The sequence below is a fragment of the Podarcis vaucheri genome (assembly GCF_965113315.1).
Source record: "Podarcis vaucheri genome assembly, chromosome: 4".
Classification (NCBI taxonomy): Eukaryota; Metazoa; Chordata; class Lepidosauria; order Squamata; family Lacertidae; genus Podarcis; species Podarcis vaucheri.
In genome coordinates this window covers 4920921-4934675 of record NC_138762.1, presented here as the reverse complement: position 1 = coordinate 4934675, position 13755 = coordinate 4920921, and the positions used below count along the sequence as shown (strand labels likewise).

The 13755-nt window shown below is 45.6% G+C and overlaps 3 protein-coding genes across 9 annotated transcripts in view; 1 reads left to right on the top strand and 2 right to left on the bottom strand.

Moving 5' to 3' along the window:
• The window catches only part of LOC309530321 (uncharacterized protein), a 275292-nt gene that overhangs the window by 177151 nt on the left and 84386 nt on the right, over positions 1-13755 (bottom strand). For 4 of the 7 annotated variants that reach the window (XM_082219142.1, XM_082219141.1, XM_082219140.1 and 1 more), the window contains exons 3-4: positions 7041-7134; positions 6686-6768 (exon numbers count right to left, since the gene is read on the bottom strand). The exons of 2 other annotated variants lie outside the window; for them this stretch is intronic. In XM_082219142.1, the coding sequence (XP_082075268.1) occupies positions 6686-6768; positions 7041-7134 (177 nt within the window). The remainder of the gene's footprint in view (positions 1-6685; positions 6769-7040; positions 7135-13755) is intronic. One more of the 7 variants, XM_082219144.1, reaches the window with a different exon arrangement.
• LOC309530344 (uncharacterized protein) overlaps positions 1-13755 on the top strand; it is a 187212-nt gene that overhangs the window by 131443 nt on the left and 42014 nt on the right. The gene's annotated exons all lie outside the window — the stretch shown is intronic.
• On the bottom strand, positions 2146-6057 carry LOC309531560 (uncharacterized protein; the record flags this gene model as incomplete). The annotated part of the gene is made up of 2 exons (XM_082221152.1): positions 5664-6057; positions 2146-2595 (listed from the first exon to the last, which is right to left on the bottom strand). Exons 1-2 carry the CDS (start codon positions 5769-5771, stop codon positions 2146-2148), a joined length of 558 nt encoding a protein of 185 aa, XP_082077278.1. The 5' UTR covers positions 5772-6057.

Here is a 13755-nt window from a genome sequence, read left to right as displayed (position 1 = left end):
TTCACACCTTAAATGTGCCCTTAAGGCAGGATTTGTAAGGAGAGAAACAATGGGAAGCTTTCTGCATTTCCTTCAACCTTGTAGAGAAATATTTGAGGTGACTGAAAGAGTCAAAACGGCTTTAGGACTTTTCCTGTGGGTTTTGGACATGTGGTTTATATATTTATATATGTGTTTGCTTGGTACATTTAGATCTCTCTCTCTCTCTCTCTCTCTCTCACACACACACACACACACACACCTAAAAAATTCTTATAACAATTCCCCCCTTTGGGGATATAATTTTTTTCTAAATAATTGCTGCCTCACAAATAATAACCTGGTATGTTGTAAATGGATGACTTCATGTAAATCTTAAGAGACTTGCATGTCAGGCCTCTTAAAGCTGTTTGCAGATGTAGCAGTGCACATAGCTGGACCTTGTACGCATCCTTGGCCTGGCACAGTTGCTCCTGTGATGGCCTGGGAATCAATTGCCTCCACCTGTACCGGTTCTGGAGTGGCACCTGTTTTTGTCCTGGAGTGGCACCTGATGATGGGTGGTGAAGGCAGAGTCCATATAGGAGAGGGTTGCCCCCAAATCTACCAGAGCATGGGTGGGAATCCAGGGCCCGCCAGGGGGTATAGATGCACCAGGACCATGAGGTGTTGCAATTCCACTGGTGCGGGCCCATCATGTGCTGTTTGGGACCCCAGGTAGCAGGGCCTTCAGCTACCGGGGTTGGTGGTTTCCTGGCAGTCGGCACCTTCTCGGGACAGGATTGGGCGTAGTGTCTGCTTCCGCCGCAGTAGAGACACAGGTTGCCCTCCCGACGCCGCGTCTTCTCCGCGGGGGAGAGGCGAGGCCGTGCTGCCTCGAGCTGCATAGGCTCCTCCGGCAACTCGGTTATGGTCGTGGACCTGCTGGTAAAGACTGGAGCCAGAAGCCGGGACTGCTGGTGGTCCCGGGCCTGACAACGGTCCTTCAACCGATCATCTATCTGCAGGCTCCGCTGAATGAGGGCGTCCAGTGAGGTGGGGCGATCCATCGTGGCCAGCTGGTCCAGTATCTCATCCGAAAGCCCCTCAAGATACTGGTCCCGCAGTGCAGAGTCATTCCAGGACAAGTCCTGCACCAACAGCCGAAATTCTGTGGTGTAGGTGGCGGCTGTGGACTTGTCCTGTCTCAACCGACGAATTGCCCGATTGGCTTGGTTCCCCTTCATAGGGTTGCCAAACGCAGTCTCCAAGTGGTTACATAGTCTGTCAGCAAAGGAGAGTCTTGCCAGAGCAATGGCAAAGCCCACTTGGCTGCCTGGTCCTTCAGCAAGCTGATCAAGAAGTGCACCTTGGTCCATTCGTCAGGAAAATTATGGGCTCGGCCCTGAATATACAGCTTGGCCTTGGCGAGGAACATGGGAAAGCTGGCTGGGGACCCATCAAATTTCTCTGGCAGGGCCACTGGGTACTTGCCAGAAACTGGGACGTCAGGCCCAGGAGCCAGTAAGGCATCCAACTGCTGCTGAAGCGCCGTAACCGCATTGCTTAGCTGCTGCACGGTGTGAGTCAAGGCCTGGTTCACCTGGGCCAATGCCACCAACGCAGCTGCCTGGTCGGCCATGGCTTCTGGCTCTTCCCAAACGCACCCCAACGAAGGGGAAGTGCGGGTGTGGCGGGAGCAAACTGTGCTGGTCCCGGGGGGGTTGTTACTGTGAGGCGTGGTCAGAGTCCGGTCCTGGGTCGAGGGTCTGGAGACTGTCCACCAAAGGCGAAGCGAGGTCCAAAGCAAGAAGCCGGGCGTGGTCGGGAACTCTGGAAGAACAGGTCTGGGTGTTGGCAGAAACAGGTTTCCAACTACGTTAGAACAACCTGAGACTGGGCTGACTGGCCTTTATCTCCACATTCCATACACTCTTTCCACATTCCATACACTGATAGGGTTTCTCCCCTGTATGAATTCTTTGATGGGAAGTGAGATGGGCACTGTTCCTGAAGCTCTTTCCGCATTCCATACACTGATAGGGTTTCTCCCCTGTATGAATTCTTTGATGGGAAGTGAGATGGGAGCTCTTCATGAAGCTCTTTCCACATTCCACACACTGATAGGGTTTCCCCCCTGTATGAATTGTGTGATTGGAAGTGAGAGAGGAGCTTTTCCTGAAGCTCTTACCACAGTGAGAAGTGTGTGAAGCTCTTTCCACATTCCACACACTGATAGGGTTTCTCACCTGTATGAATTCTTTGATGGGAAGTGAGATGGGAGCTGTGACTGAAGCTCTTTCCACATTCCACACACTGATACGGTTTCTCCCCTGTATGAATTCTTTGATGGGAAGTGAGAGAGGAGCTTTTCCTGAAGCTCTTACCACATTCCACACACTGATATGGTTTCTCCCCTGTATGAATTCTTTGATGGGAAGTGAAAGAGGAGCTATCAGTGAAGCTCTTTCCACATTCCATGCACTGATACTTTCTTTCCAATGAGATTTTGTTGATGGGAAGTGGAATTGGAGCTCTGACTACAGCTTTCTCCACACTCCAAATTTTTGTGTGGCTTCTCCTCTCTGGGGATTTTGTCGTGGTCACCTTTGTTCTCGATTTCCGTTTCATCACAATCTGCATTTGAGACAAAAAGGGATTAGAGCCTCAGGAACAAATGGAGAAGAACTGAAGGGAGTTGGGTGTGTGTTCATTACCTGTATTGTTTGTCATTAACCAACATATTTATTATGAGATTCTGATGTGTTGTTGAATGTTGCTTTGTTTGATATAAAGTTGTGGTCAAAATTGTGGAAGACTTTTGGAAAAAAGTGTAGTTCTTCTTTTGGAGTAATATTATAAATTTATATATCAATGGAAAGATAATTTGATCAAGAATGCAATCAACAATGCAATCAAACAAAGTTTGTTCATATTCTATCAAACCTTATAGCCAAATAACCAGAAAAAAGAAGCACAACTTGCTTAGGTTGACTTTTGTCAGTGTCTTATGTGATTGCTATCAAGTTGGTCATTTAGTGAGGTTGAAAAACATAATCAAATTAAAGAAATGGCAGAAAGAGTTGACTGGTCACCCAGAAAGTGATGTAAAATTGTACTATGAAGTGAACAAGGCTACAGTTATGAAGAAATTAGATGAAAAATTGGGAAAAACTAAACCAAAGCTGGCGATTGAAGAATGGAGAGACTGTCCCTACATGACAGAAGAAAATCATCTGGGTGTATACAAGACGATATGGTGCAATGTAATGGGAAGTTGAGTGCAAGTCTGGTCTAAATGTTAGCAATAGTGATGGTGAAGAGGGTCTTCTTCGCCGCCTCCATTGCATCTGCAGAAAACAGCAGCAGGAGACTTTTTCAGGTGGTTTGCAATCTATCGGAATCACCTGTACAACCGGGGAGCAGACCCCACCTGGTAGGGACCCCAAGATCTCCTGCAATGCTTTTGCAAAGTTTTTTGCAGATAAAGTTGCTCAGATTCAGAAGGAGGTAGACTCCACCATGGGAGCAGGGCCAGGGCGGGAGGTGCTAGAGTTCTGTCTGGTCCTGTTACATGGGATCAATTCCAATCTGTTACCTCCGAGGATGTGGACAGGCTGCTTGGACAGGTGAAACCGACCACCTGTCTCCTTGATCCTTGCCCATCCTGGCTTATAAAAGCTAGTCGGGAAGGGCTGGGCGATGGGCTCTGCGGGGTGGAAAATGCTTCCCTCTGTGAGGGAGCCTTCCCAGACCTGCTAAAAGAGGCGGTCATTAAACCGCTTCTTAAAAAAACATTTTTAGACCCGGCCAATTTGGCCAACTATCGCCCAGTCTCAATTCTACCATTCTTGGGCAAGGTGATTGAGCGAGTGGTTGCTGTACAACTCCAGGCATGCCTGGAGGAAGCAGACCATTTGGATCCCTTCTAATCGGGATTCAGGCCTCACCATGGGACTGAAACTGCCTTGGTCGTGCTGGTTGATGATCTCCGGCGGGCTAGGGACAAAGGTGAGAGCTGTTTCCTAGTTCTGCTGGAGCTCTCAGCGGCCTTTGACACCATCGACCATAACATCCTTCTGGACCGTCTAGAGGGGCTGGGAGCTGGGGGCACTGTCATACAGTGGTTCCGCTCCTTCCTCCTGGGCCGTGTCCAAAACGTGGTGGTGGGGGATGAGTGTTCAGACCCCTGGGCTCTCACTTGTGGGGTGCCTCAGGGTTCTGTCCTCTCCCCCATGCTTTTTAATATCTATATGAAGCCGCTGGGAGAGATCATCAGGGGGTTTGGACTGGGTGTTCATCAGTATGCAGATGACACCCAGCTCTACCTCTCCTTTAAATCAGAACCAGTGAAGGCGGTGAAGGTCCTGTGTGAGTGCCTGGAGGCGGTTGGAGGATGGATGGCGGCTAACAGATTGAGGTTGAATCCTGACAAGACAGAAGTACTGTTTCTGGGGGACAGGAGGTAGGCAGGTTTGGGGGATTCCCTGGTCTTGAATGGGGTAACTGTGCCCCTGAAGGACCAGGTGCGCAGCCTGGGAGTCATTTTGGACTCACAGCTGTCCATGGAGGTGCAGGTTAACTCTGTGTCCAGGGCAGCTGTCTACCAGCTCCACCTGGTACGCATGCTAAGACCCTACCTGCCCGTGAACTGTCTCGCCAGAGTGGTGCATGGTCTAGTTATCTCACACTTGGACTACTGCTCTGTGCTCTATGTGGGGCTACCTTTGAAGGTGACCCAGAAACTGCAATTAATCCAGAATGCGGCAGCTAGACTGGTGACTGGGAGTGGCCGCCGGGACCACATAACACCGGTTCTGAGAGATCTGCATTGGCTCCCAGTACGTTTCCGAGCCCAATTCAAAGTGTTGGTGCTGACCTTTAAAGCCCTAAACGGCCTCGGTCTAGTATACCTGAAAGAGCGTCTCCACCCCCATCGTTCAGCCCGGACACTGAGATCCAGCGCCGAGGGCCTTCTGGCGGTTCCCTCATTGCGAGAAGTGACGCTACAGGGAACCAAACAGAGGGCCTTCTTGGTAGAGGCGCCCGCCCTGTGGAACGCCCTCCCACCAGATGTCAAAGAGAAAAACAATTACCTGACATTCAGAAGACATCTGAAGGCAGCCCTGTTTAGGGAAGTTCTTAATATTTAATGCTGTACTGTTTTTAACACTTGATTGGGAGCCGGCCAGAGTGGCTGGGGAAACTCAGCCAGATGGGCGGGGTATAAATAAATTATTATTATTATTATTATTATTATTATTATTATTATTATTATTATCATCACCACTGCTACTTCTACCTGAAATTCAATAAGTCTAGCTCTTCTCTGAGATGAATTTTGTTTGGCCCAGTCATGGCATCCCCTCCATCTCCAATGTCAGTCGTCTCTTTGGTCAACCCAAGACTGACAGGAGCAAAAACAAAAACAGAAAACCTGAAGCTACTTATCTTTCCTAACAATTCTGAACCTGACATTGAAGATGGCCTGGACAGTTGAGAGCAGCCCAATCGTGGTAGAAAAAGGAATAATTTGAGGAAGATTGTTCAAAGAAAAAACTGTAAGTTAATTCTTACTGTGGGGGTGTTAGGTTCCCAGGAGTTATAGGGGGTTCTGTTGAGCTCTGTGAAAATATATGAGGTTGGTCCATAGACGTATTTTTTGACTTTCCAGGCAGATATGACGATCCCACAGGGAGCCTTACCAAGAGAGGCCACGATCCCACGATTCTTCTCCATGATGTCCTTATACAGAGCTCTCTGGTCAGGATCCAGCAACGCCCACTCCTCGTCCGTGAAACGAACAGCGACATATTCAAAGCACACTGGACCCTAAAAGAAAAAGGGAAATGTCCTCCTCTGAGACAGCAGAAATATGATCTGCTCCACAATGCTCTGTTGTTTCCTTCCTGTTAATTGCAGTGTTGTTTCAATAGGATTGCTTTGCTGCACATTTTAATTAGGGGTGCTTATTTTATTCTGTGTTTTAATTATGGGTATTTGTCTGTGTGCAAATAGGTGGTACTCCACTTTTTGTTTTTCAAGTCATTCTGCCTACCCAAACATTCTAGTTTCCTCAATGGACGGATTCACTTTCTCCTCTCCTCGTGAGCTGTTCTGGGAAGGTTCCCTCCCAATGCCTAGAGCCAAATTCAAGGGGTTCAGGTGGGCATGGAGAGGGGGAAGGGGAGGAATGGGGCGCAGGCCCCATTTTTCATCTGATGGGGCTGGTTAGGTGAATCCAGGCCACTATTTGTTCTCGTTTGTCCACTGCTTAGAAAACAATTTTAGCATTCAGTGATTAATTAAAATAAGCCTATTTTTGTTTCCTGGCTCTGAGAGAGAAGCAGGGAGGGTGGCTTCTGGCAAAAGGAGAGGGAGCGACCGGTGGCTCCTCCTTCTCCTGACTCACCTCAGCCTCTCGACCTCCCTCCTCACACTCACTTCCTTCCTCTTCTGCCTCTGATTCTGCACTGCATTCTGCCACAGAGTCTCCCAGCTCACTAAGCCCTGTTTCCCCTTCAGCTTCTGACACCTCCTCTTCCCAGGCTTCTCCCTCTTCTTCCTCTGACCGCTCATCCTTCTTCTACCTCCACTCCTTCGGCTCTGAGCCATCTTCCCTTCCTGGTTCCCCGGCTGCTTCCTCCCACCACTCCTCTGTGCCCAACCAGTCCATGACATTGCTCCATCCCTCAGCATCTGTCCCCACAAGGCATCTTCCCCTGACCTGATCTGGTTCCACAGCTGCTGCTTCCCTTCTGCCCCCATGAAAACGTGGATCAGGAGGTCTTGCCGGCATCCTACTGCCACCTGCAAGAGAAAAAAGGTAAGCAGGACGCCAGGATTGTCTGCTTCTCTCACAGGTGAAACAGGGCATCTCTAACTACAGATGGGCCTTTGAGAAAGACTTACCTACTGAGAGTATTTGGATGTTTGTGCCCATTTCATATGTTTGTTTGTGCAGGGATACATCTCCCCTCCTCTGGACCCTTGTTCCCAACTGTCTCCCCCCAAAACAAGATGAAAAGAACCCTCAGATGAGTTGGAAAACCAACAGAATGAGACCAGTGGAGAAAAACCACCTTCCTCCTTACCCAGTGGCCTCTCTCTGGTGTCCAACGGAGGCCTCTCTGTCTCACAGGAATCCAGGTCCATTACTGCAAAGAGTTCCTTTCCCTGGTGTTACGGAAGGGGGGGGCATGTCTTCTTCACTACAATATATTTGCTCAATTTCTCTAGGACTCCATCACCCCTCCCCTGTCCTCCATAATCTCTCAAGTAATCCAGTCAAAATCACTCTGCCAAACCCTTCCTCCAGGCGATGCCAGGTGACAGACTATGCAAACATGGACCATTGCCTTCTCAGGATGTGCTTATCTGCGCATATCTCCAGCTCTCTGCATATTCACCCCTCCCTCCTCCATATGTTAATCTGTGTAACCCAACCTCTTCTTAATGTATTCATGATGTAACTGGGATGTATTTTGCACTGTATTCTGGGATATGGAGGGAAATTTCAAAAGTTCATGTCACCCCTTTCTCACTGTTCAATCTCGCCTTGAACCTGTTGCGCAATAAACTTGGACCTTCTGCAGTTGCTCCTGTGTCCGGCTGAGCTCATTTTCTTCCGCAGGGACCCACGGACTTAGTCCGATGAGCTGGGTGGCAGAGTAACCCCGCACCCAGATTTTAGCCGTAACAGTTGGCGCCCAACGTGGGGCTTGCGGTTCTCCCGAGCTGCTGACTGGGGGCCCCGAAATCTTCAGCCGGCTCCAGGCCATTTTGCCTGGGAAGATCCTTTTGGACCCCCAGCCATCTTCTGGGCGGTAATCGAAAGCCCTAGGAGTTCAGCCGGGGAGCAAAAGAGGGATCCAGCCGGCTTATTCATCGATCCCGGGATCATCATAGAAGACGCGTGAGTATAAGGAAAAAGGAAAATCCAGTGCACTGGTGGGAAGGGGGTGGAAGTCTCCTGGCAACTGAATTCTCTGCCCTCCTCTCTATCGCTCCTTCTTGCCTTTCTCTTGGTCCGGTTAGTGAGAGAGACCGTGGACCGCTGCTCAACCCGAAAGGGGGGTTCTGAGCTCTATCCCTTTTCCTTAAAATCTCCAGCCAGCCGCACCAATTGGGAGCCCGAAAGTAAGACGGAGAGACCCGACTTGAAAGATAGCCGACTCTCTGCAACGGGCATCCCAGTTGAAAGCAAGGGGTTGGAGCTCTCTTTCCGAACTTCCCGAGCGTCCTTGCTAGGGGGCAGGAAGTGGTCTTGCTTTCTATCCCAATCCCAGCCGCACCGGTCGAGCTACATACCACGTGTACTGTAAGCTCGCTTCCGAAAGCAAGGGGGATTTTCGACCCGAAATTCTATCCAGGGACCACCCGATCTGGCACCGCATGGCGCGGGCGTCCAGTAGGGCCCCTTTTCCTGAGATGTGACGATAGGTAGGAGGTTGCCAGGAGGGATAGCCCATGAGGAATTGGGCAGGACCGGCAGAGTGGAAAGAGACCCCAGGTTATAGGAAATAAGGAAATAAGGAAATAAGGAAATAAGGAAATAAGGAAATAGGAAATGGAACGCAAGGAACCGGATAGCTAGAGCTCTCTAAAACCCACTAAGGAAGTTGCCAGGCAACTAGAAGCCCCTTCTCCTCTTTACTATACGTCCCTGTACTAAGCATACCAAACCCCTAGACATACCAATCCTAATCAGCCCCTCTCTTTCCCCCTTCTCTATCCCAGACACCCCCCCAAAAAAAGGAAAAAGCAAAAAAAAAAAAAAGCAACAACAGCAACACATGCATCTATAAAGGGGTACCCAGTCAACCAAGCGTTGTGAGCCCTACCAGTTTGATTAACTGGTGGTGTGTTTGAAGAGGCAAGGAGGCTCATAAAACCATGTGGGACCTTCCTGCTAATTTCACTTAATGAAGCCAAAGGTAGTGGCCCAACTCCTTGCAATAACCAACTAAAGGATGAGAATATATATGTTTACATGTTTACATGTTTACATGTTGTCTGTTATGTGTGTTGTCTGTTCCTTCTGTCTCTGGCAGACTGCCTTTCTTAAGTGTGCATAGTTTAAACTGCAAGCTTGCTTCAAAATTTAAATCTAAGGAAGCCATGCTGGATCTTAGCAGTCCTAAATAAGAGAAGATGAGAATGAAGTGTGCAAATGTTTACCCCATCTCTTGCTTTGCCCCAACTTTTGAGATTGTGAGTCTACAGTCTTATTTTGGAAGGTGCTTTTAACCTAATGTTTCTGCTGCATAAGCCTAGTTGAGCACAACTGCTCTCTCAAGCTAAAATGCAGTGTATGTATTTCATTAAGCGTATGCCTATAAAAGTATGGTGTTCATTCTAAGAAAAATATTTGAGTCCAGTTTTAACTTTGATTTGGTTGGACAGAAGAGTTATTGTAAGGCTCCTGATATCAGTCTCTATAAGACTTCATGGCCTCTTTTGTTAGAAAATGCCCCCCCTCCCCCTTGTTTCACTCTGCCTCTTTCAGTTGTTTTCTCCCTTCTGTGCCAGGTAAATTTACTCCCGAGTAAGCTTCCTTTAAAGGAAACTGCAAAGAGGGGAGGGGGCAACACTTGTGTATTCCCTTTAAAAATCAAATCTAGGGCTGCTTTAACTGTGCTTTATAAGAGATCCTCTCCCTATCTTACGAAAACTGTTCACTTCTTCCTTAAATATCATTTCAAACTCACTCAAACTATCTCAAGATCTGCAAAAGGGGTTCTGTGTAAAGTTATGTACTTTTATTTTCCTCTTCCTTAGTACATGATATGACCATAGATGTTTCCTTTCCCAGCTGTAAATCTGTACTTAAATGTGTATGCCTCTCTGGTAGTACAAATCTTGCTATGAACCCTGTATTTTAGGGTTGGACTAGATGACCCCAGGGTCCCTTTCAACTCTCCCAATTTGTAGCTGTGAGGTGATGTGTTGTAATTCAGCCCAGATTTGCTCTTTGTTTTTTAAAGGTATGAGGTGAAGCCATGATGTTTGAAGCAGAACTGGTGATATCAGGCATTTAAGTGATTACAGTGTTTATCTTTTTGTCTATTATTTACAAAAATCAGACTTAAAAGTCTACTCAAAGTTTAAGCACATAAAAATTCATATAATCAAGTAGAATTAGCCTTGACCAATGACTGGCCATTTTTACTCATAAATAAGAGAGCGGTTGATTGTTCCGCGAATGACCAGATAAAATGACCAATAATGATAGCCCTTTCCTGTACATAAAGGAAGGTGAATACTGTACTTGAATTACTGAGTTTCTCTTTTTTGTGTTTTAAAATCTAACTCTACCTTTAAAATCTACCCCTTACCTTTCCCTTCCTTATTCAAATTGAGCCAAAAGATGCAACATTTTCAATGGTATAAAAGGTTTGCTGAGACATGAACTCTGCACATGCACAGAGGCTAGATCAGCTTAAAGAGAGAGAGAGAGAGAGAGAGAGAGAGAGAGAAAGGAGGGGGGAGAGAGAAGGTTTGGAGAGCAGTGTGCTGCAGGGAGAAACCTTTCCAAATTTCCTTATGTAAAACTTGGAACCATTGAGGGAAATCATCCTTAATGTGTTTTGCTCCAGGGGCTACTTAAGACAAGAGTTAAGTACTGGACATGCCAAATTTTTTTCACAGGTAAATATCAAAGCACTCCCACTGTGAGTTCCTCTCTTGAGTAGTTCCCCCCCCCCATGGGATTTAGATTTTATAACAGTTTTTTTTTTTGTGTGTGTGTGTGTATATGCCTATACATTGCCTATACATTTTAGGAACAGCATTTCCTGACAGACCTCTCACATGAAATAATTTTCCTTTTTAACAGAGTGTCCTTTCTTTTCTCCCACAGCACAAATGATAATGAGGGGATGCAAACAGTGATTTAAATACTCTATAAAAAGTAATTGCATTTGTATTTCTTTTCTTCCTTCTTCCCTAAAAGCCAAACAGCAACTTTCTTTCTGTTCTGTGAAACAAGTCTGAATCCCTGCTGTATTAGTGACCTCTATCTCTTTGTGCCTTTGACATTTTTTTAAAGTTACAAATAATCTGTTTTCATTTATTTAATCAGTTTCTCCATGATGTCTATGAAGTTAATCGAAGCACAACCAAACATTGTTTGTGGAATGGTACTTGTTTACCTTTGGCCTGAGCATTTCTTACTAATTCTGTCATTTTGGCTAGTGCAAGGTACCTGCACAACTTTAAATTGCCATTCATTTTTATTGGTATTAACTCATTTCCCAGTATTCCGCTATTAACATTACAGCTGATGTCACATCAAGAAACACTTTTATTTTCATTTGGGATGTTAGAATGCCAAAACAGATTACTTCAGGTTACTTATTAATTGTGTGTCTTAGCATTTATTTATTTTGGTTCCTCATAGCTCATTTTGTGTGTTTGTGTTTTACTTTGGGGGACATGTTCATCACATGTTGAAAGTCAGTCTCATGAAGTTCTTTTATTGGATAGCACATGGTGAATTTTAAGTTTTCCCCATTGTTTTTCCTTTTTTTTTTTCAGTCCAGTAGTAATATGTGTGGTTTTGATAATATCTTTGTACTATTTAATAATAGTTATTTTCTGAATCTGATGTCTTTGTGTCAAGTCCATTTTCATCTAACTGGTAATCTAATTTTTTTGCTTTCTTTTTATTTTTTAACCTTTGTATTTTTTTACAGTTCTCTTTCTATACATGTGGAGTAATTTTTTATTTTATAATATGAAAAGAACAACAACAACAAAAATTAAGTGAAGGAAAGCAAACAAACTTAGCAGATAATAACAGTAATTATATGGAAATGTGATAATGAATAAAATGTTTAATCCACTAAGATTGTTATTATTTGCAGCTTCCCATGGAAACTGGAGGACATCCTTTTTGCCTTTTGCCCCTTTCTTGTCTAACTGTGTTTTTAAGTCGCCCCAAAACCCTGCCCCTTACAGGATATCACTTCTACAGATGTGCAATGATGAAAAGCAGCAACAACCCCTCAACTCAGTCAACCCATCACAAGACCAGCAACAACAGAGTTTTCAAAGTGCCCACAGCTATCTCTTTCAAAGGATATAGACTGCCAGGGGGGCGGGGTGGACCTGACAAAGGGGGGAGGAGTTGAATTGCAAGGACATTTTCCCACTTTTGAACCTTAAGACTGTGCTCCAGGATTGAGAAGATCGCAATTGTCTCAAGATAGGCAACTGATATTTAATTAGTTTTTTTTGTATTATGTGTTATTATGTAAGAATGTTGAAATGTGTCTGACAGTGTGATTTCCACAATGGGGGGCAATTTATTGTGTGTAACTGTTTTTATGTTTAATGTCTTATTGCTTACACACCAATGGAGAATTCTCATGCATTTTATACTTTCTAATAGCTCACACTATTGTGTAGTCCAATGTTTAGATCAATTTATAACCACATTGTTCCACCTGGCACTCTGCCAACTTTCCCTATCCATTTTAATATGTGTTAAACCTCGTTTTGCCAATGACAAACTTCTGGATCCATAAAACACCAGGTACATGAAGGTGGATATGCTTTGGTTTAGCAGGAATGATCCCTTATAGAGTTAAATTGACTTATTTGGACAAAGTGCCCTTTTAAGAATGGTTTTCTTTTAACAGATTGGTTTGAAAAGTTGAGAACCATGGGGCAAGATAAATTCAAATTGGACTCAGTTTGAATTGGGCAAGTGTATCCAGGCTGCAATTAGCTTTTTGGTCCTTTAAGTGCAAGTGAGCAACTTCTCATGAGTCCACGACCACAGCCTATAATAAAATCCCATAGCTAAAGGCCAAGGCGAAGACATCTCCCTCAGAGATGCCCAAACCTGTGCCAGCTATGGTGAATGCCAGGCGACATGGTTAAATGAAAGCCCTGAGGGGATTCAACAGACAGGATGTGTTGCTGTAGCACTATGTCAGTGTGAGACCACAGAAGAGCTACCTTGACACCTGAGAACACAAAAATGGCGGGGGGGAAGCAAACTGCACTTTGCAGTCATTAGTGGACCTTCCTGCCTAAATGTAAAGCATAGATCACTATTGAGAAAATATTTCTTCCAAGGTGCTAGAATACCACAAGTAACTGAGCAACAAAATATTAATTTACGTGATATCCTATGTCTAACTATGTGTACTGTTACACCATTATATTTCTGTGCAAATATCCTTAAAGCAGCATGATATCTAAGTCCCTTTCAGGTTTGCATAAAGCCACACATCCCATTCACCGAGATTTAGGGTGCGGAGAAAAGATTTGCAAGTTCTTACAGAACTTTAATGCAAATCTATCTCCGAATGGGGGACTGTTACGGAAGGGGGGGGGGCATGTCTTCTTCACTACAATATATTTGCTCAATTTCTCTAGGACTCCATCACCCCTCCCCTGTCCTCCATAATCTCTCAAGTAATCCAGTCAAAATCACTCTGCCAAACCCTTCCTCCAGGCAATGCCAGGTGACAGACTATGCAAACATGGACCATTGCCTTCTCAGGATGTGCTTATCTGCGCATATCTCCAGCTCTCTGCATATTCACCCCTCCCTCCTCCATATGTTAATCTGTGTAACCCAGCCTCTTCTTAATGTATTCATGATGTAACTGGGAAATTTCAAAAGTTCATGTCACCCCTTTCTCACTGTTCAATCTCGCCTTGAACCTGCTGCGCAATAAACTTGGACCTTCTGCAGTTGCTCCTGTGTCCGGCTGAGCTCATTTTCTTCCGCAGGGACCCACGGACTTAGTCCGATGAGCTGGGTGGCAGAGTAACCCCGCA